This window comes from Molossus molossus, unplaced genomic scaffold (assembly GCF_014108415.1).
Source record: "Molossus molossus isolate mMolMol1 unplaced genomic scaffold, mMolMol1.p scaffold_m16_p_11, whole genome shotgun sequence".
NCBI classification, from domain to species: domain Eukaryota; kingdom Metazoa; phylum Chordata; class Mammalia; order Chiroptera; family Molossidae; genus Molossus; species Molossus molossus.
Genome location: NW_023425346.1, coordinates 106,191,339 through 106,210,853, shown reverse-complemented (window position 1 = coordinate 106,210,853; position 19,515 = coordinate 106,191,339). Strand labels below are relative to the sequence as shown.

Sequence of the window (19,515 nt, the reverse complement as noted above, 5' to 3'; positions counted from 1 at the left end):
GCGGGGATGACAGCCACGCTGCCTTAGTCACCCAGTGTGCCCTGTGGCAGGGCCATGGGCATTTGCTCCTGATGGCCAGCTGCCCAGGGCAGCCAAGCTCAGACCCCTCTGCCCGCTGGGCACTGGGAAATGGGCTCCGCCCCACCCCCAGAGCCCTGGCCCCGGGCCCTCCCACCAGGCCGCACAGAGCCCGCCCTGACTGGAGGAGAGGACTGCTCCTGGGGAACTGGGCTTCCCTCGTCCAGCCAGCTGCTTTGCTATGTCGTCACCTGAGAGGCCGGGTAGGGGCTCTGAAGGCAGGAAACAACTGTTCTCAGGTGTGTCATTGAACAGAGCCATCCGGAAGCTGGGTCCCCTCCTGTGTTCTGCTACGTGACTGACATGTTCATGCTCCGTTTCCCGGCACTTGGGAGCCGAGATCTTCTCGTGCCCAGTGCCGTCTGGCGTCGAGTCTCTGCCCTTTGTCTTGGACTGGGCTGCTCCTGGGGCTCATTGCCCAATGGCACTGGAGCCCAGGTCCTGGCAGGGTCCCCGCACCACGCCTGTAGGTGGGGGGGGTGGCCTTGCTTGCATGGTCTGCTGTCACTCATCCCCAGGGCAGCGGTGTCAACAGTGTCACCCTTGGAGAGACGGCAGCAGCCGATGCGACCACTGTCGTTTCCCCGAGGTCCACAGCAAGGGAACGACCATCGGCTGAGAACACCCGCCAGGCAGGGCAGCCGGACCCAGGAGGAGCCGGTTTCCCGGGGCCATCACCGCGCTCTGGATCGGTGTCAGCCACCCTGTGGCCCTGGCCTTGGCAGTGTCAGCTCAGGAAAGGCTCGCGCAGGGCCGGTCTGGAGAGCGCTGCCGTGCGAGGGGATGGCTGGCCTCGGGCGAGGGCTGTCGGGCAGTGTGCGGGGCAGTGTGCGGGGCAGAGGGGACGCGCAGGCCCTGAGGGCGGGAGGCGGCGCTGCGGCAGCCCCGTGGAGCTGGCTGAGCTGCGCAGAGCTGAGCCCTGTGGAGCTGGGCTGGAAGCACTTCCCTCGCACCCGACCTCCCCAGGTCTGAGCACGGAGATTGGGGCTCTGCTGCTCGTGTGGTCTGATCACCAGCATGGCCGACACCATGAGACGTAGCTGCTTCCGGGGCTCTGCCCTGAGCTGCAGTCCGGCTTCAGAGAATTGTTGGCGCGCGGGGTCCTGAGCCCAGAGGCCACGAGGAGACAGCGTGCTTCGCCAGCGTCTCCACCAGTATGTTGCCTGACATGTTCCTCCCACTGCGGGCTCTGCCATGTGGCCAGTGGGAAGCAGAGTAGCGTGTCATCGACAGGGAGGGACAGACCTGGCCCAAGGAGCGGCTGCACAAGCACCCATGTCACCGCTGAGCCAGCCCTGGCAGCTGTGACACTCCTGCACCCGTGAGGCTGCTGGCGCAGGCCACCTGCAGCTACGCTGGTGACCCTCCCGGGCACCCTCTGTCCTGAGGCCACACTCGGGAGCCTCTGTTTGAGCTCTAAGGAGCTGGCGGCAGCTCAGGTGTCCCTGCCCAGAACCCCTCAGGACACGGGGTCTCAGTGTTCTGGGCCTTCTGACTTCTGAGCCTCTGCCTGCCTGGGCACCTCGTGGAAGCCCAGCTGTTCCAGCTGCTCTGCAGGCCTGCAGTCTGCATGGCGCCCCCATTGCCTGAGGGCGCTGGAGGGGGCAGCGGGAGCCCTGGGCACCTGCCCGTGAGCAGGCGGCTGCGTGTCCCTCTGCTCTGCTCCTCCGGGCACAGCTGCTGCGGGGCCTCGCCATCTCCCAGCCCCTCTCCTCCCCCAGTGGCCCAGAGCCGCCCCCCCTTCCCGAGGGCTGCAGGAGCGGGCGTGCCTCAGGGGCTCCCTAAGGCTCCACACTGCTGCCCCGCAGGAGAGCTGTGACTGCATGTGGGAGGGAGCCCGGGACGTGCACTGGCAGGGGGACAGAGCCAGCCCAGGTGCACACTGGCAGCAGCGGGAGCCCCGCCCCACGGAGAGTCCACCCACACCACCGGCCTCCTCAGCACCTGCCCCAGACAGGGTGTGTGGGGGGGCTTGACACGGCGGACTCTTCTGGACACAGCAGCTTCAGACAGGCCACCCAAGCACCACGTGTGAGCAGTGGCCTGACCTGGTTTGGACCAAGAAGGGCCATTTCTTGGCATTACCGGCAACTGAGAAAACTTGACTTCGTACAGCACAGCAGACAGTCCCTGGGCCTGCCGGTGAGCTCCCCAGGGTGCTCCCAGCTCTGTGCGGAGGGCAGACTGGCTGACCCCACAGCCGCAAGCAGCCCTCGGGCAGGCCAGCCGGAGCGGTCGCCTCTGTCCCTGCGCCCGCTGACTGCCGTGCAAGGAGGACGTGGGCTCTGGGTGATTCTAGATGTGTCTGCAGTCGGCCCTCGTGCACTGTGGTTGATCAGGTCCAGACTCTGCTGCGGTAAATGAGTTCCCGCCAAGTGGGTTCTTTGTTAGATACAGTCGTCCCTCCCACTTCACACTTCGACTTTCGCGACTTCACTCTATCGCGGGTTTTTCCAATATAGTACAGTCATCCCTCATCTACCGCGGTTGGTCAGCTCCAGACTCTAGCGGGTACGCCTGGCGTTGAAGGAGTCCTGGGGTGCTGGAATACATGGGCCTACAGCCCACACGTACAGTAACTTTAATTTAATTGCAATACAGGGTGTATAATTGCCTCGGACAGCCGAGCGTGCGCTGTATTATTTTCACTCTCGATCAACTTTTTAACGAACGTATTTGAAAAACTGCAATAGGGCGAAAGCCGCAAAAGTCGAAACGCGAAGTGGCGAGGGACAATTGTAGGTTTGAAATTTAGAAGAAAATGAGGGAAGAGGGCAAGGTTCGGAGCGTCTGCTCTTCACGTCCTCACGGCCACGCTCACCCTCAGTGTAGTGCTGTGTTCTCAGCACCAGCCTCCCCGCGTGCTCCTGTGGTCCTTGGTCACGGTCCCCCGGCCTCCCTCCGGAGGGACCAGCGCTCTGTCTGCAGACACACCCACTTCAGAGCTGGGCCTCAGGAGCGGCTGCAGAATGGGCCCTGGGTTACCCTAGTCTCTGGTTACCTCCCTGCGGAGTCACCCCCAGGTCACGCCCAGGTGGCCACAGCCTCCTGCTCCCCCACACCTGCTCCCACCTGCTCAGACACCTCTCGGCAGAGCGTGTGGGAGAGCATCTCTATCAGGGCCTCCGGCCTGCATGCCTCCCAGTGTCCCAGCCTGAGCCTGCCGGTGCCCAGTGTCCTCCAGTCCTCGCCAGGCAGGATCCGGTGGTCCGTCTTCCTCTCCCGGCCTCTGGCTGTGCTGGCGAGTTTCCCTTTGTCTGTGTGGCCTCTGCTCTCAGGACAGGCTCTTGAGCCATCTGTGAGCTTCTGCTCCCAGGTTTCGACTTCCCAACTGCTCAGTTCCTCCTGGCAGCCCTCTCAGCCCGGACCTGTCTCCTGTACCCCCACGGGGGTCTCCTTCCCATGCGACAGCTGCTCACGGGTCCACAGGCACCTGGATCTCAGCCTCTCTGAGCCGCGGTGCGCCCTGCCCATGCCGCCTGGCAGCCGTCTCCTGGGCAGCAGCTGTCCTCTGTCCACACCACCACCACCACCACCACCACCACCCCGCTGCGGCCTCCCTCCCTCTGTCCACACCACCACCACCACCACCACCCCGCTGCGGCCTCCCTCCCTCTGTCCGCACCACCACCACCACCACCACCCCCACCCTGCTGCGGCCTCCCTCCCTCTGTCCACACCACCACCACCACCACCACCACCACCCCCTGCGGCCCTCCCTCCCTCTGTCCGCACCACCACCACCACCACCACCCCCACCCTGCTGCGGCCTCCCTCCCTCTGTCCACACCACCACCACCACCACCACCCCGCTGCGGCCTCCCTCCCTCTGTCCGCACCACCACCACCACCACCACCACCACCCCGCTGCGGCCTCCCTCCCTCTGTCCACACCACCACCACCACCACCACCCCCACCCCGCTGCGGCCTCCCTCCCTCTGTCCACACCACCACCACCACCACCACCCCCACCCCGCTGCGGCCTCCCTCCCTCTGTCCACACCACCACCACCACCACCACCCCCTGCGGCCCTCCCTCCCTCTGTCCACACCACCACCACCACCCCCCCCCCCTGCGGCCTCCCTCCCTCTGTCCACACCACCACCACCACCACCACCCCCTGCGGCCCTCCCTCCCTCTGTCCACACCACCACCACCACCACCACCCCCACCCCGCTGCGGCCCTTCCTTCCTCTCTCTGGACCCAGCTCCTCTGCTAGTCTTCCACTCAGCCTGGGTGAGGCCCAGAGTGTCACTTTCTAGTGACCCATCTTCAGTCTGACCATGTACAGGCAGGGGCATGAACCCCCTTTTGAGATAACACAGCCTCTCGTGCCTGTGGTCTGCAGGGCGAAGTTCACACACTGGAGCCTCCACGCTGTGTCGTGACCTCTGTCTGAGCCCGTCGCTGTGTCGGCTCTGAGCTCTGAGAGTCTGGGCCGGGGTCTGGGTCCTGGTCATTTAGGGGAGACCGAGGAGGAGGAGGATACAGGCACTCTGCCCATCCCTTCCTGTCAGGACCTCAGCTACACTAGGACGGACACGGGAAGGGGACTTCTTAGGCCAGCTGAGTGACTGGGCTCTGGGCAGGAGGGCAGGCGACGTCCCTCAGCAGCTGTGGTGTGGCGCTGGCCTCCTCCCTTCGCGTCCAGGCACCTCTGGCTGCCCTTGCTGTTCTCTCACCTGGCACACAGTTGCGTGAGCTCAAGCCCAATGCAGTCTGTCTCCTTCCCCTGTCGGGGCCTTGGCGTCTCTCAGCACCGCGGACAGCGCCCGGCACACGTGTCTGAGTGCGTGGCCGGCCAGGGGCCGGGGCCTGTGCTTCTGACAGGCCATCCAGAGTCGTCCACGTCTCTGAGAGGCAGTCTCAGGGAGGCACTTTTCTGCTGCGATGGTCTCAGTCGCCCTGGCTGCCCTGACGTCACCCCCACCTCCGCAGATGATCCCCAAAGCTAGCGAGCCGGCCCGGCAGCCCGAGAGCCACCCCGAGGAGACGGAGGAGGAGCTCCGCGAGCACCAGGCCCTCCTGGAGGAGCCCTACCTGGACCGGCTCCCCGGGCAGAAGGAGGCACACGAGCTGGTCGCCGTGCAGGTGAAGCAGGAGCCCGCGGAGAGCGACGGCGAGGAGGAGCCGCCCCGGGACACGGAGCCGGGCCAGCGCCCACCCACCGAGCAAGAGCTGCTCTTCAGACAGGTGACCACGCGGGGGCGGCAGGGGGGGAAGCCGCACAGGGAAGGGGCGTGGACAGGAGCTGGAGGGGCGGGCGGGAGGGACAGGCCCCGCTCACACGGTGGCCCTGTTCCTGGTGGGCAGTGGGAACCGAAGGGTCTCGCCCACTCCCTCCTGCCCAGTCTTCGCCCATCTGGGTGGTGTGGGAGGTGACTGAAGTCCCTGTTTACCTCGGTTGTGTCTGGACACACTGCCATTTCCAGCCAACACTGGCCCGCACTCCCTGGGGACGGTTCCTTCAGGTCTGCAGGCTGAGGTCAGCATAGGTGCAAGTGTGGGCAGGACCCAGCATGGGCATTGACAGTGGGGGAAGGGGATCGTTTCTTTTTTTCTTAATCCTCACCCGAGGATATATTTTCATTTATCTTCAGAAAGAGTGGGAAGGAGGGAAAGAGAGAGAGAGAAAGAAACATCAACATGAGAAGGACACATCGACTGGTTGCCTCCCGCATGACCCCCACTGGGGCCGGGGACCGAACCACAACGGAGGTATGTGCCCTTGACCAGTATCGAACCTGCGACTCTGTGGTCCGCAGGCTGACGCTCTAACCACTGAGCCAAACCGGCCAGGGCAAGATTAATTCTTAGCGGATCACAAAGGTAGGCAGGACCTTTGGGGGCCAAGGAGGTGGAAGTGACCGTCCTTGCAGATCCAGAAAAACAATGTCACTCAGGTGCCCAGAGCCAGTAATGGTTCTGGGCACCCACCCAATAACTAAACTCACAAGAGGCTGATGCATGTGTCTGATCAACGGTTTATCGGTTCACTGAAAATAAAACTGCAGGTCAGCCAGCCAGCGAGGTGGAGCCTCGTGTGAGAGGCCTGGGTGCTCCTCCGAGGCTGCCTGCTCCTCGGCAGGACAGGGGCCAGGGCTCGAGACCTGGCGTCTGAGCGTGCCCTCCAGCGACAAGCTCTGTCCGGTGCAGGTCCCCTGGCTCGTCCCCTCCTTTCTGGACAGGTGACAGTGTGCTGACCCCCAGCCTCCCCAGCAGCACCTGGGGACCACCTAGGACACAGGATCTCAGATCCCTCGGGGCCCCGGGGGGCCGGGCGGCCGCTCGTGCTGTCCCTCACTCAGCGCCGCTCGCTCGTCTCCCAGCCGCAGTCGGCACCGGCTCGGAACCGCTGCCCTGCAGAGTGCCCTGGGGACGCACGAGCACCGACAGGCTCGGCCAGAGGAAGCCGTTCCTGCTTCGCGGCTCCGGGGACGAGCCTGGCGGCTCTCCTGGCCGGGGGCTCCTTGGGCTTCGCTCCCCGCAGTGTAGTCCTGGGGTCTAGGAAGGAAGCAGATCTCGTTACAGCTGGAATTCAGTGTGTCGTTAGGATGCGGATACGAGACTGGAAAATACTTATGTGAGTTTTTAGGGCAGACACCTCGTAGATGGCAGAGCCACCAGCATTTACTTAGGATAGCCTTGTACCCCGAGCCCAAGACGATCATTGGAAGCACTTATTTTCTGTGCCCTTTGGAGGGTGATTAGCAGAAGTCCTTACCCGGGAACTCAGTGGTGCGAGTGGCAACTTGCAGATGTCAGTGTGAGACGGCGTATCTGAGTTTGTGGGAACCCCGAGTCCTGGGAAGAGGGCTGGTTGGTGGTAGGTAGCTGTGAAGCTGGCTGTGTGCCCCTCGGGGCTCTTCCTCTCTGCCCTCAGCCTGCTGTGCGCCTGCCTCCCCCCCAGGCTCGGGAAAGCGGAGGCGCACCTCGCGGTGGGCCCGGCGGGCCTGGCGGGCCTGGCGGGCGAGGAGCTGTGCTGTCCCTGTGGCCCCCGGGTCAGCAGCTGCTCGGGCGGGGCTGGGCTAGCCGCAGGGTCCCTCTGGCTTCCTCCACCTCCTGGAGGACACACATCCTCGGCCTGTCCAGTGTGCCATCGGGGCCTATCTCCCTCGGGCCCTGCTGAGCAGCCCACTCCACAGACCCCGCACTTCACCCTCCGTGGCCCTGGGTCTGAGCCCCTCGCCCCGCCGGCCTCCGCCGCTCCTTCCCCTGGCTCACTGCACAGAGGGGAGAGGTGATGAGCCAGCTGTGGACTCCGGGGGCCTAGCGTCCACGCACCTGCCCCGAGAGGGTCAGAGCCATGAGCCCCAGTGCTGTCTGTTCTCACCGGAGCCACTTGCCACGTGCAAACTGGTTTTATGAAGAAAAACTTTCCATGGAAGTCTGTGTTTAATTCACCCATTTTAGAACTCTGTTTTGTTGGGGTTTTTGCTGAAAGATGGTCTTTCTGGGGTCCTGGGATGGTCCATGTGGGCCCCACCTCCTCAGAGATCCGTCCACACCCTCCTGGCCCATCACCCCGCTGGCTGGGCGTCAGGAACCCGACGGCACGTCTCCTCTGCTCCGGCAGCCCTTCCTGTCCTCGAGCAGGGACCTGGGCGGTGAGGGGCCAGGGCGGGGAACCGGCAGGTGATGTCGAGTCAGCATTCCCCTCTGTGATGGGCTCTTCGACCCAGGTTTCTGGGCACAGAGCAAGTGCTCTTGGTCAAAACAGACAACAGTCAACCAGAAGGGCTGCCTGGGGCTGCCAGGGCATCTGCTGGCCATCAGTGCCCGTCCGGCTGCCACCGTGTGCGGCAGGGGGTGAGCAGATGGGGGGCTGCGCGATGCAGGAGGAGAGGGCACCCAGCCCTCCAGCAACACACGTGTCCCCCCAGCAAGCGCTCCTGCTGGAGCAGCAGCGGATCCACCAGCTGAGGAGCTACCAGGCCTCCATGGACGCCGCCGGCATCCCTGTGTCCTTCGGCAGCCACCGGCCGCTGTCCCGGGCCCAGTCCTCCCCCGCCTCGGCCACCTTCCCTATGTCTGTGCAGGAGCCCCCCAGCAAGCCGAGGTTCACCACAGGTAACGTGAGCGGGGCGGGCGGGCGGCTGGCTGTGCGAGTGTCTGGGAGGTGCGCCTGGGGCCTGCACCGTCCAGAGGGCGAGGCGTCCAGCCAGACGTGGTGTGGAGGACAGGCCTCGCCCGGGGCTGGAGGGCTGGACAGCCTCAAACTGGGGAGGGGGCGCAAGTGGACGGCTCGCTGAGGCTCCTCCTACCCTTCGTCGGTGATCCTGGGGCGTCTCTCCTGGGCGCAGAAGCCCACCTTCCCCTCCCAGAGTCAGTGTTCTCCAGAGAACAGGCCATCCCCAGGCCAGCATGAGCGTGAGGCTGGCTGCTTCCTGCCTGGCAGCAGGTACAGGGAACCTGCCCTGTCTTGTCTGTCCCTGGAGCTGAGCCTGCATCCAGGGCTTTGGCCGTGAGGCCCAGTGACGGCTGCGGCCTGCACGGTGCACTCACCTGGCGCGGTGCCCCCAGCCAGCCCCGGACTCTGCTTCCTCCCTGCTGTGCTGCGGCAGTGGTCTTGGTTCTGACTGCCGTCCTGCACTGCCCCTCACCCTGCCAGAGTCGGGACAAGGCCACACCCACGAGCCAGGAGTGAGCCAGGATGGTCCAAGGCACTGAGCCTAGGGCGCCCCGCCAGGGACAGCTCTGTCACCGATGTTTCTTTCCAGTGATACACTAAGAAACGATCTCGACACAGTGGTTTCATCCTTCTCCAAACAGTCCTTATGCCGTGTCTCGTTTCTTTCAGTTACATCTGAGTATGCCCAAGTTCTTTTAGTCGGCTCTTTTTTTTTTTATCCTCACCTGAGGACATTTTTCCATTTTGTTGTTCAGATAGAGTGGAAGGGGGAGAGAGAGAGAAACATCGACGTGAAAGGGACACATCGAGTGGCTGCCACCCGCACAACCAACCAGGGCCGGGGACAAACTGTAACCGAGGTACATGCCCTTAGCGGGAACCGAACCCGGGTCTCTCCGGACCGCAGGCCGAGGCTCTAACCGCTGAGCCAAACCGGCAGGGCTGTCAGCTCTTAAAAGGATACTGTTCACTTCAGAGAAAAACTTAAGTAGCAGTTTTCCAGAAGTTCAAGTGTTGTTGCCCAGGAGGAAACCAGAGACCGCACAGGCTCCCGTAGCCAGTGTGGCTGTGGGACAGGGAAGGGTCCTGGCCTCTGCCAAGGTGAGCAGGGGCCCAGCCCAGAGCAGAGACCCGCCTTGTCACCCTCTGAGCCCACAGGCTCCCGTAGCCAGTGTGGCTGTGGGACAAGGAAGGGTCCTGGCCTCTGCCAAGGTGAGCAGGGGCCCAGCCCAGCAGAGACCCGCCTTGTCACCCTCTGACCCCACAGGCTCCCGTAGTCAGTGTGGCTGTGGGACAGGGAAGGGTCCTGGCCTCTGCCAAGGTGAGCAGGGGCCCAGCCCAGCAGAGACCCGCCTTGTCACCCTCTGACCCACCCTCGAGGGCCGGCTGGTGGAGAGGCAGGATTTCGGGACCAGTCTCCCTCCTGGAAGTGACTGAGCTCTGCAGCACGCAGACTGCCGCCCGGGAGACAGGAGTCCGAGGGCGGCCTCCTTCCCCGCCGTGCAGGCTGGCGGGCGCCCCGGCAGGAGAGTTGTCGGCGCCACCGCTGGGCAGGTGTGCGCCGACACCAGTGCCAGTTCGCCCGCTTGGCCTCTCCTCGGGTTCCGTCGCTGTGAACAGCAGTTGAGGGGTCCTGGTGAACCTCGACTTCTCCAATGAGTCGTCCCTGCAGGGTGGCACGCGCCGTGAGCCTCCGTCCATGTCTGCAGAAGCGGCCGCCTCCGCAGCTCCCGGGGCCGGCGGCACAGCCGCACTCTGACGGGCACCCTCCTCCCCACAGGCCTGGTGTACGACACGCTGATGCTGAAGCACCAGTGCACCTGTGGGAACAGCAACAGCCACCCCGAGCATGCCGGCAGGATCCAGAGCATCTGGTCCCGGCTGCAGGAGACCGGCCTCCGGAGCAGATGCGAGGTGAGGCCGGGCCGAGGGCAGCGGGAGGGAGTCGGGTGGGGTGTGGAGCAACGTGGGGAGGGCCTGTGAGCATGTCCCCTGTGAGGCCTGGCAGCTTGGGGTGCTCAGACTGTCCCTGAAGCCCAAGTCCTCCCTGAAGGAAGGCCCGCCTCTGACCTGCATCCGCTGGCCGCCTGCACCCCTTCCCCATGTACCCTGTCCCCCTGTGCTCCATCCCCTGCTCCCCTGCACCCCTGCTCTGCTGTCATCCGGCACACCCTCGCTGAAGCCGTGGCTGTTCGTTCTGCTCGCTGCCTGGGGCCATCTGCTGAGGCTGTGCCCCAGCAGCACCGGGGTGCACGCGGGTCTCTGCCGCAGGAGGGAGGCCCCAGGGCGAGGGGCCTGTGCTTTTCCTTCAGTGCCCTCGCTTCAATGTTCCCAGCGCTTCACCAAGTATGAAGTGTCCTCGGGGGAGGGCAGTGCCCACTCGTGAGTAGAGCTGGGCACTTGCTCCCAGTCTCCAGACCTCACCACTGGGGGGCAGCATCGCCCCAGTGGACGCAGCTGTTATTCCTGTTCCTCCTGCCAAAGCCCTGGCCCTGCTCCTCACAGGGCTGCCGGGGCCTCGGAGACCCCCAGGAATAGCTCCTGTCCCCCCCACGGCCCCAGGAGGCCTGTGCGGTGGCGTCTCCCTGACGTGGGAGGTGCCCGGGGACTCGGGTTCCATTTTCTCTCGGGGAGGACACGGAGGCAGCCCACGCCCGTGGCAAGTCCTCTGTGGGACCGGACCCAGGCGTGGGCGCAGAGCAGTGATCTGAGGCAGGTGGTGTGTGGGGCAGTTAAGGCTAAAGCGTCAAAGATGGGAATTGCTTTTTAAATGTGTTTCTGTTACAATTAAAATGTAAACCCTCAAATATTCTAAAACATTTAAAAAATACTGTGTTGGGTGATGTTTGCTTTTTTATTTTCAAAGACCTAATAGTTTTCTGCACGTATACAGTTTCCTTTCCTCTGGGTGACGGTTTTCTATGACCCTGAGCCCCACGCACACGGGAGATGTGAGCGCCCTCTCCCCTTGTGTCCCCACAGTGCATCCGTGGACGGAAGGCCACGCTGGAGGAGCTGCAGACAGTGCATTCGGAGGCCCACACCCTGCTCTACGGCACAAACCCGCTCAACAGGCAGAAGCTGGACAGTCAGAAGCGCCTAGGTACTACAAGGCTTCGCCCTGCCTGCCTGAGTTGCTCTCCAGGCCTGGGTGCGCTCAGGGCAGCTCTGTGCCTGGGCCTGGAGGGTGCCCGCCCCGGGCTTGAGGCTGCGGCCTGACCGGCAGTGTCGTCCGCCAGGCTCCGGGCACAGGCAGGGGAGCCCTCTGCGAGCCCGCACAGGCTGCGGTGCCACAGGGGCGCTCACCCTCGCCGTCGGCGGGCACTAGCGTCTTGCTTGTGTCCTGTGTCCTCCGGCTTCACAGGACCTGAGACGGTGGAGGTTAGGTGCTCGAGCCCCGGCCTGCCGCCTGCCTCGCCTGCATGGGCCTGGAGTCTGAGGAGCTCCAGCCTGGGCCCCGTCGCTGCGATGTGCGGTGCTCGGCCCAGGGCTTCGGCTCTGGCTGGCGGCGCATGCGGGAGTGGGCTCTGGGCCGACGGAAAGAACTCTCCTATAGGCACGTCCTGCCTGGGGGTGGGAGGAGTCGCCACAGTGGGTCCTGCACGGACAGTCCCTGGGGTTCCCAGAGGCAGGTCCCACCCTGTCAGGACCCTTCTCGGACTTCTGGCCTTTCTGCCACCTCGTACTGGGACAGCCACCGGTCATGGGTTTTCTTCTCCCCGGGGAGAGACGCCCCCATGGGTTCCTTCCTGATCTGGAGCAAAAGCAGGCAGCGGGCCTGAGAATTTCAGATACTGGGTCACTGGGCAGGGAGGAAGGGGGTGGGCTGGGCCTGTTCCCACTCGTTGCCATGGCAGCAGCGGGGAGTCTGCTCCGCCCTGCGCCGGGCCCTGCAGCGGGCAGTCTCAGGGTTCCGCCGCTGCCTCCTTTCTTCTCCCCCGCGCACACTCACGGGGCCCCCACCGGTGGGAGTGGGCTCTGAGAACATGGGAGGGCACCCTGACAGACCGCCCCCCAAGATCCCCAGCAGTGGAGCTCACAGATCATAAGCCCACTATTTGCCCAGAGCTTCTAGGGGCTTCTAGGTCCTTGGTCTTAGGCACCAGCACAGGACCCAGGATTATCCTGCCTGGGAAGGGGCTCGGCAGGGAGACAGCCTGACACCACAGCTCTGAGGGTGGGCTTGTGGGGAGGCCGGGCGCAGTGGGGGACCAGAGCCCTGGCAAAGCCCGCGGAGGCGCTGCTGCACCCGGTGCGGAGCCGGCGTCCAGAGAGAGCCGCCAGGCCCGGCATCCCAGGGATGGAGACCTCGGGCTGGAGGACAGTGGGGCAGTCCCCAGGAAGCAGAGCCAGAGTGACGAGAACTGGGACGAGCGAGGGGAGGGTCAAAGGCCTTCCCTGAGGATGGTGCCCTGACAGCCGTGCTTCAGAGGAGTCAAGGAGAGGGGCAGGGAGCCCTTGGGGCCGCCCAGCAGGTCCAGAGAGCGGGTCTGCTGGGGAGTCAGCACGAGGCCTCGCTGCTGCCGAGGGGGGTGTTTCCAGCCTGCCGTCTGCTCGGCCAGACTGCTGGCCGGTGAGGGGCACGGGCACCTGCAGGGCCGTCTCCCCGTCTGCTCGGCCAGACTGCTGGCCGGTGAGGGGCACGGGCACCTGCAGGGCCGTCTCCCCCTCTGCTCAAGGCTGCGGTGGATGAACCACCATCGTGAGGGGAGATTCAGAGGCGGCAGCTGGGCCACGGGCAGGGCGTTCTGCCCATCTGCTCGGTGCGGCCGCCGTCACAGCACAGACGGGCTTATGGACGGGACTCGCTGCTCACAGTTCTGGAGGCTGCACCTCCAGGGGCAGGGCCCCCCCCGTGCACACGCTGTCCTCTCGGTGTCCCCCGTGGCAGATGGTTGAGGGAGCTCTGCGGGGTGCCCTGGAGAAGGCCTCTGATCCATCCGCATGAGCGCTCCATCCGCACGACCCAGTGACCACCCAGCACCTTCACATTGGGCACCAGGCCCCACGTGAACTTGGGGAGACACAGCGTTCTGGTCGCAGCGATCAGAAGCCAGACCCCACAGGACAGCAGAGCAGGTCCACCAGGCGGCCGTGCTCCCTGAGCAGAAGCATCCAGGCAGTGGACAGGTCAGTGTGGGCAAGAGCCTTCCTGCCGGCCGTCTTCACGGAGACGCCAGGTGCCACTGGACCTCCGTGTTGCCCGAACCAGGACTCTGAGGGCCAGCCAGGGCCCTGTCTGTCCTTCTCACCTGGCCATGCAGCTCCTCTCCTCCCTCCAGGCTGCTGCCGGGTGAACGGGCGGGCGCCCACGCCATCCTCACAGCTGCTCCACACTGACTGGCTTTAGAAGGACATGCAGAGAGCTCCAGGCCGCCCTGCCGGTGCTCTGCTGTGCTGAGCCTGTTTCTCATCCGCACCAGGCGCCCCGGGGCAGCAGGCGTGGGGGAGGGCAGAGCCCCCCGCTGTCCGGGCAGCAGGCGTGGGGGAGGGCAGAGCCCCCCGCTGTCAGGGCAGCAGGCGTGGGGGAGGGCAGAGCCCCCCGCTGTCAGGGCAGCAGGCGTGGGGGAGGGCAGAGCCCCCCGCTGTCCCGGGCAGCAGGCGTGGGGGAGGGCAGAGCCCCCCGCTGTCGGGGCAGCAGGCGTGGGGGAGGGCAGAGCCCCCCGCTGTCGGGGCAGCAGGAGTGGGGGAGGGCAGAGCCCCCCGCTGTCTGGGGCAGCAGGAGTGGGGGAGGACAGAGCCCCCCGCTGTCCGGGCAGCAGGCGTGGGGGAGGACAGAGCCCCCCGCTGTCTGGGGCAGCAGGAGTGGGGGAGGACAGAGCCCCCCGCTGTCCGGGCAGCAGGCGTGGGGGAGGACAGAGCCCCCCGCTGTCTGGGGCAGCAGGAGTGGGGGAGGACAGAGCCCCCCGCTGTCTGGGGCAGCAGGCGTGGGGGAGGACAGAGCCCCCCTCAGTCCGGGCAGCAGGCGTGGGGGAGGACAGAGCCCCCCGCTATCTGGGGCAGCAGGCGTGGGGGAGGGAGACCCCGCTGTCGGGGCCCAGGAGCTGTCAGCTCGCAGGCACTGTGTTCTCTGCACTGTTCTCGCTGCCTCACACGCTTGTTCAAGCTCAGCCCCGTGGCTTCGGAGGCAAAGAAGTGTGGGGGCCGTGAGGGGGCTGGGGTGGTCTGTCCTCGGTCACGGGAGTGGGAGAGACCGCATGGATGTCATGTACACCTTCAGTGTGGATAATCCTGCTACTCACCCCCAAAAGGCAGCTGTCTCAGCTGTGGGGCAAGTTCAGGGTGCCCAGGCCCCTCACCCCAGGTCATAGGGACGGGGCTCCAGATGGACACATGGCGCGTGGAGAGCCTGGAGGCCAGAGCTGTGGTGCCAAGAGGGGCAGAACGTGACCACGCACGAGACGGCCCACGGGGCCCCAGAGGAAAGGGCACCTGCAGGGCCAGGCTTTGTAGAAAGAGCCTCCAGGGTGAGGACCGTGGGCAGTGGGGGCCGTGTGCGGCCTCAGCAGGAGGAACGGACGAGGAGGCCACACGCAGAAGGTGGCCTCACAGCGTGACGGGCAGTGCCTGGTCCCCGGAGTCTCCAGGGTCCTCCAGGAAATGTGCTTCCAGCGACGCTCACCGCTGGAGTGTCCTTCTGGGGAGGAGCGAGGTCCCTGCTGTGCCTGGTGCTGCGGCGGCGCGGAACCAGCCGCCTACAGCCGCTGCGGGCCGGGTGCGGCTTACAGTCGTGACGTTGGGAGTCACTTGGCCTTCTCACCAAGCTCTGTGCGCTGAACTCTGTTTACATGGCTGTGAGGACACCTGCTCGGTCTCCTTGAAGTTTCTGACGGCTGCCCTCACTCGGACACGTCACTGCCATTGGTCTGGGTGTCCCAGACGCAGCAGTCGCTGGCCACTCTCTCGGAGGTCAGCTCAGCCCTGACTCGTGTTCAAACGCTGCTGGGCAGCTTCTCTTCCTCTCGTGACCGAGTCCACGCGTTCCCGATTGGCGATGGCACGGAGCTCGCTGGGCTGGAGGGCACTGCGGACACTCGAGGGGCTGGGCTGTCACCCTCCTGGGTGTTCCTGGAAGTCAGATGGGTCGTCTTCTGATGGCAGCGACGCGGAAAGGGCTGGAGGAGCTTGCTCCTGTGACTGGGGGCCAGGCAGGCCTTCCCAGGTGGCCAGCATCACGCACTGTCCAAGGGAACTTCAGTGTTTGTCGGGGGAGGGGCTGGTCTTTATGCACATTCTAGAAAGATTCCTCATGTCTGAAGGGCTCATCATATTTCAGATCCTTCCCCTTTTTTACAGATGGGGGATCTGCTAGGGCCTTGGGACTGAACCCAGCACGAGGGCCGGTGAGGCAGTGAGGCTCCCTGTGGGCCGGGCAGGTCTGCTCCTGGGACTCAACCCAGCGCGAGGGCCGGTGAGGCAGTGAGGCTCCCTGTGGGCCGGGCAGGTCTGCTCCTGCGACTCAACCCAGCGCGAGGGCCGGTGAGGCAGTGAGGCTGGCTGTGGGCCGGGCAGGTCTGCTCCTGCGACTCAACCCAGCGCGAGGGCCGGTGAGGCTGAGGGCTGGGCAGACAGCAGCCAGGACTGCACCATGCACAGCTGCACAGCTCCAGCTGGAAGGGAGCCGCCTGCGGGTGCCTCCCCGGCCCTGTGAGGAGGGTCCCGCAGGCCCAGGACCCACTGCCCAGCAGATGCCACCCTGCTGGCAGCCACACGGGGGTGCAGTGGTGCCTTAGAAATGGCTCGCCCTCCGTGGGGGTGCCGGTGTCCCAGGAGCAGCCTGTGGCTCCCGCAGCACTTCCAGAGCCCGCTGTGCTCACTGCAGCCAGCGCTCTGTGACCTTGGCCTCTGACCTTGGCTCTCCTTCTCCCACAGGCTCGCTAACCTCCCTGTTTGTCAGGCTGCCCTGCGGCGGTGTTGGGGTAAGTATTTCTTTAATGTGTAAATAATGTCCTGTTTGTTCTCCGGGTCCCAGTGGTCACAGAAACCGCTGCCTCGCTCTCTGCAGAGTGGATAATGGCTGCCAGGTGTTTTCCATAAACGGGCTGGCGGCCAGGCTGCCCCACTGCTCACACGTGTGGCTTCAAAGGCCTGGTGAGCCTGCAAGCGTCTGATGGCTGAACTCGGGCACCTTCCCGGGGAGGGTCGTCTGGCACCAGGGCCCGCCTAGGAAACGGGACCAGGTGTGCGGCTGGTCTGCAACTGCAGAGCAAGGGCCGCTCGCCCGACTGGTGGCAAAGACATCACGTGCCGGGCATGGGTGGGTCCTGTGCCGATGTCCAGCCCATCACCCCTGAAGCTCAGAGCGAAGCCTGACGTTCTGCTGGCCGGGCCGTGCTCACTGCTTTTCCACCGGTGACCGTGCCTCTGAGCGCTTCCGGTCAGGAGACACTCGGGACTGCGCTGAGCTAGGACGGCTCTCTGGGCTGGCAGGAAGGTCAGGGCTCCTGCGCACCCCCTGGACGAAGGAGGGCGGGGGCGAGAACAGAGCTTCAGTTTGAAGGTGAGGCCGGGCCTCCTTCTGGTGGTCTGTGGGCCACCAGGTCCCCATGGCCCCGGAAATGGCCGAGTGGACAGCGGCCGTCGGCGGAGCTGTGTAGCAGGGTGTGCATGTGGTTTGCAGGTCACGGGGTGAAGCCCGAGGTCTGGATTCTGTTATGGAAATGAAGCAAAATTGTTTTCTTCCTGAGTCGTTATAGAAATCGCTGCTTTGAACATTATCCCGTCAGGAAGGGCATCAGCGGCATCTACTTGTCCACCACCAGGCCTCCTAGGGTTGTTTTATTCTGAATTGTAAGTAGGCTGCAACCTCTTCATTCAGGGCAAGCTTTTGGCCAGACTTGAAAAGGTTTGGATCCTCGCAGCCCTGCAGCCAGCGAGGGGCAAGGTGGGACTTATAATTTGCAAATGAAAACTAAGTGGGGCCTCTAGCCAGGCGCCACCCCCAAGCCCCCGCCCCCAGTACCAGTCCAGATCCAGTCCAGGTCTGCCGGCAGGGGATGCTCTGGAGCACGGGTCTGGGAAGAGGGAGTGTGTCCGGGTAATTAGAAAGTGCCACCCACAGGGCGTCCTAATTACCTGTTCTAGGAGGGCAGAGTGCATCGTGCCGCCCTCCTGCCCGGCTCTCAGTGAGTTGCTGGTGCGGCTGCACCTTCCTGGGCCTCAGCACCTCCTTCCAGCGTCAGGGACAGCCTCCAGAGGTCTTCAAGAGTACAGCCCACCCTCGGAGCCCCAGTGGGTGGGAACATCATGAAGCAGTACGGAGAGGCTGCTCCATCTTCCCGAGTTACTTTAAACTGGTGTTAGGTGTGTAACTCGTTCTCCCTCAGCTGTATGAAATACAAGTTAAAGTGGTTGACCTTTGCAAACCAAGTGGAGCTGCATTGCTCCCCTCTTCATTACTGTAGGTGTACCTTAGCAAGGCCCTGGCGCTGAGTGCCACACCCACTCGCCACTCCTGGTTAGTCACCACCTGCCGCCTCACCCTGAGCAGGGCGGCCTCCCCACAGGGTCGTGTGTCCAGGCTGCACTCCCCCCCGCAACCTTGTGCTTCTAGCACTCGGCCTTGGAGCCTTGGAAGGGCTGGGGTCTGTCCCTGGCTCTGGACAGGATGGTGCAGGGCCCAGGTGGGCAGCAGGAGAGCAGCGCACAGAGACCTTCGACCTTCAAAGCACCTGGCTCAGTCTCCCTCCCCTGAAGCCCAAAACGTCGCCTGTGGAAGAAAAATAGCCTGAGTGGTTCTGTCCAGACTGCCCTCAGGCCTTAGAGGCGCAGCCTCGGCGCTGGCCTGCCCGGGACGGTGCTGGCCTGAAGGCACAGGCACTGGCCACCTGCCCGGTCAGGGCCGGCACCTTCGAATCGGGCGAGCGGCTGGCCCGGAGGGCAGAGCACCGCGACCTGGCACGGAAGCCGGGTGTGGGAGTCGGAGAGCAAAGCTGTGGAGAGCGGGAAGCACAAGCGTTCCTGTGACATTTGGGAACCATTCAGAGAACACAGAGGTTCGGTCCTTGCAGGGAACAGCTGTTGTGGAGTCACACTCATCGGGCCACAGCTCAACCCCCTCAGAAACGTATTTTAAATCCTCTGTCTTCGAAGATGAAGTTTCGCGGCTCCCTTCAGGAAAGCTCCTGCCCCGTGACGATCTGTGTGGTTGCTGGGGCGAGCCTGTGCCTGGACGCACCTGCCGGGCGAGCCTGTGCCAGGACGCTCCTGCCCCACGTGACGACCTGTGTGGTTGCTGGGGCGAGCCTGTGCCTGGACGCTCCTGCCGGGCGAGCCTGTGCCTGGACGCACCTGCCGGGCGAGCCTGTGCCTGGACGCTCCTGCCGGGCGAGCCTGTGCCGGGACGCTCCTGCCGGGCGAGCCTGTGCCGGGACGCTCCTGCCGGGCGAGCCTGTGCCGGGACGCTCCTGCCGGGCGAGCCTGTGCCGGGACGCTCCTGCCGGGCGAGCCTGTGCCTGGACGCTCCTGCCGGGCGAGCCTGTGCCTGGACGCACCTGCCGGGCGAGCCTGTGCCTGGACGCTCCTGCCGGGCGAGCCTGTGCCTGGACGCTCCTGCCCCACGTGACCCTGGACGCTCTCCGGCACTGTGACGCTCCTGCGGGGGCAAGCCTGTGCCTGGACGCACCTGCCGGGCGAGCCTGTGCCTGGACGCTCCTGCCAGGCGAGCCTGTGCCTGGACGCTCCTGCCGGGCGAGCCTGTGCCTGGACGCTCCTGCCGGGCGAGCCTGTGCCTGGACGCACCTGCCGGGCGAGCCTGTGCCTGGACGCTCCTGCCGGGCGAGCCTGTGCCTGGACGCTCCTGCCGGGCGAGCCTGTGCCTGGACGCTCCTGCCGGGGGCCGGGCTTGGGTGTGGCAACGACACCTCTGTGTCAACTGCTGGGACCTGTCTCTGGATCCCCAGGGCCCAGTGCTCAGAGGCAGTGGGTTTCGGGAGGTCCCAGTATAGACTCACAGACTCAAAGGCGGACAGCGGTGTGACCGCACAACTTCTCAGCCTCCGCCGGGCAGGGTGCGAGGGTGTGTGCACAGCCGGCCGCAGGCCCTTGAGCAGCATTCAGGGGCTGCGCGCTTCCTCCTGGCCCCCCACTCGAGCCCTCAAGTCTTTCTCGCCCACACTACCCAGGGCTTAAAAAAAGCTGGTATGCCTCAATAAATAAGCCAACACACGGAAGTTTCTGACATGTCCGTGCCCCACACACTGTGTGAAGTGGAATGGGCAGACATGCCGTCACCTGGCAGAGTGTGATGCAGGGTCCACCAGGCTGTGCCCGAGACCCTCACTCCCCTCGCCCCCCGACTCCAC

General features: G+C 64.8%; 1 protein-coding gene across 1 annotated transcript in view; it reads left to right on the top strand.

Annotated features, from left to right (window-relative positions):
- HDAC4 (histone deacetylase 4) overlaps positions 1-19,515 on the top strand; it is a 208,652-nt gene that overhangs the window by 165,183 nt on the left and 23,954 nt on the right. Inside the window, exons 15-19 of the mRNA XM_036254080.1 lie at positions 5,020-5,274; positions 7,965-8,151; positions 9,993-10,126; positions 11,195-11,315; positions 16,085-16,131. Of these exons, the coding sequence (XP_036109973.1) occupies positions 5,020-5,274; positions 7,965-8,151; positions 9,993-10,126; positions 11,195-11,315; positions 16,085-16,131 (744 nt within the window). The remainder of the gene's footprint in view (positions 1-5,019; positions 5,275-7,964; positions 8,152-9,992; positions 10,127-11,194; positions 11,316-16,084; positions 16,132-19,515) is intronic.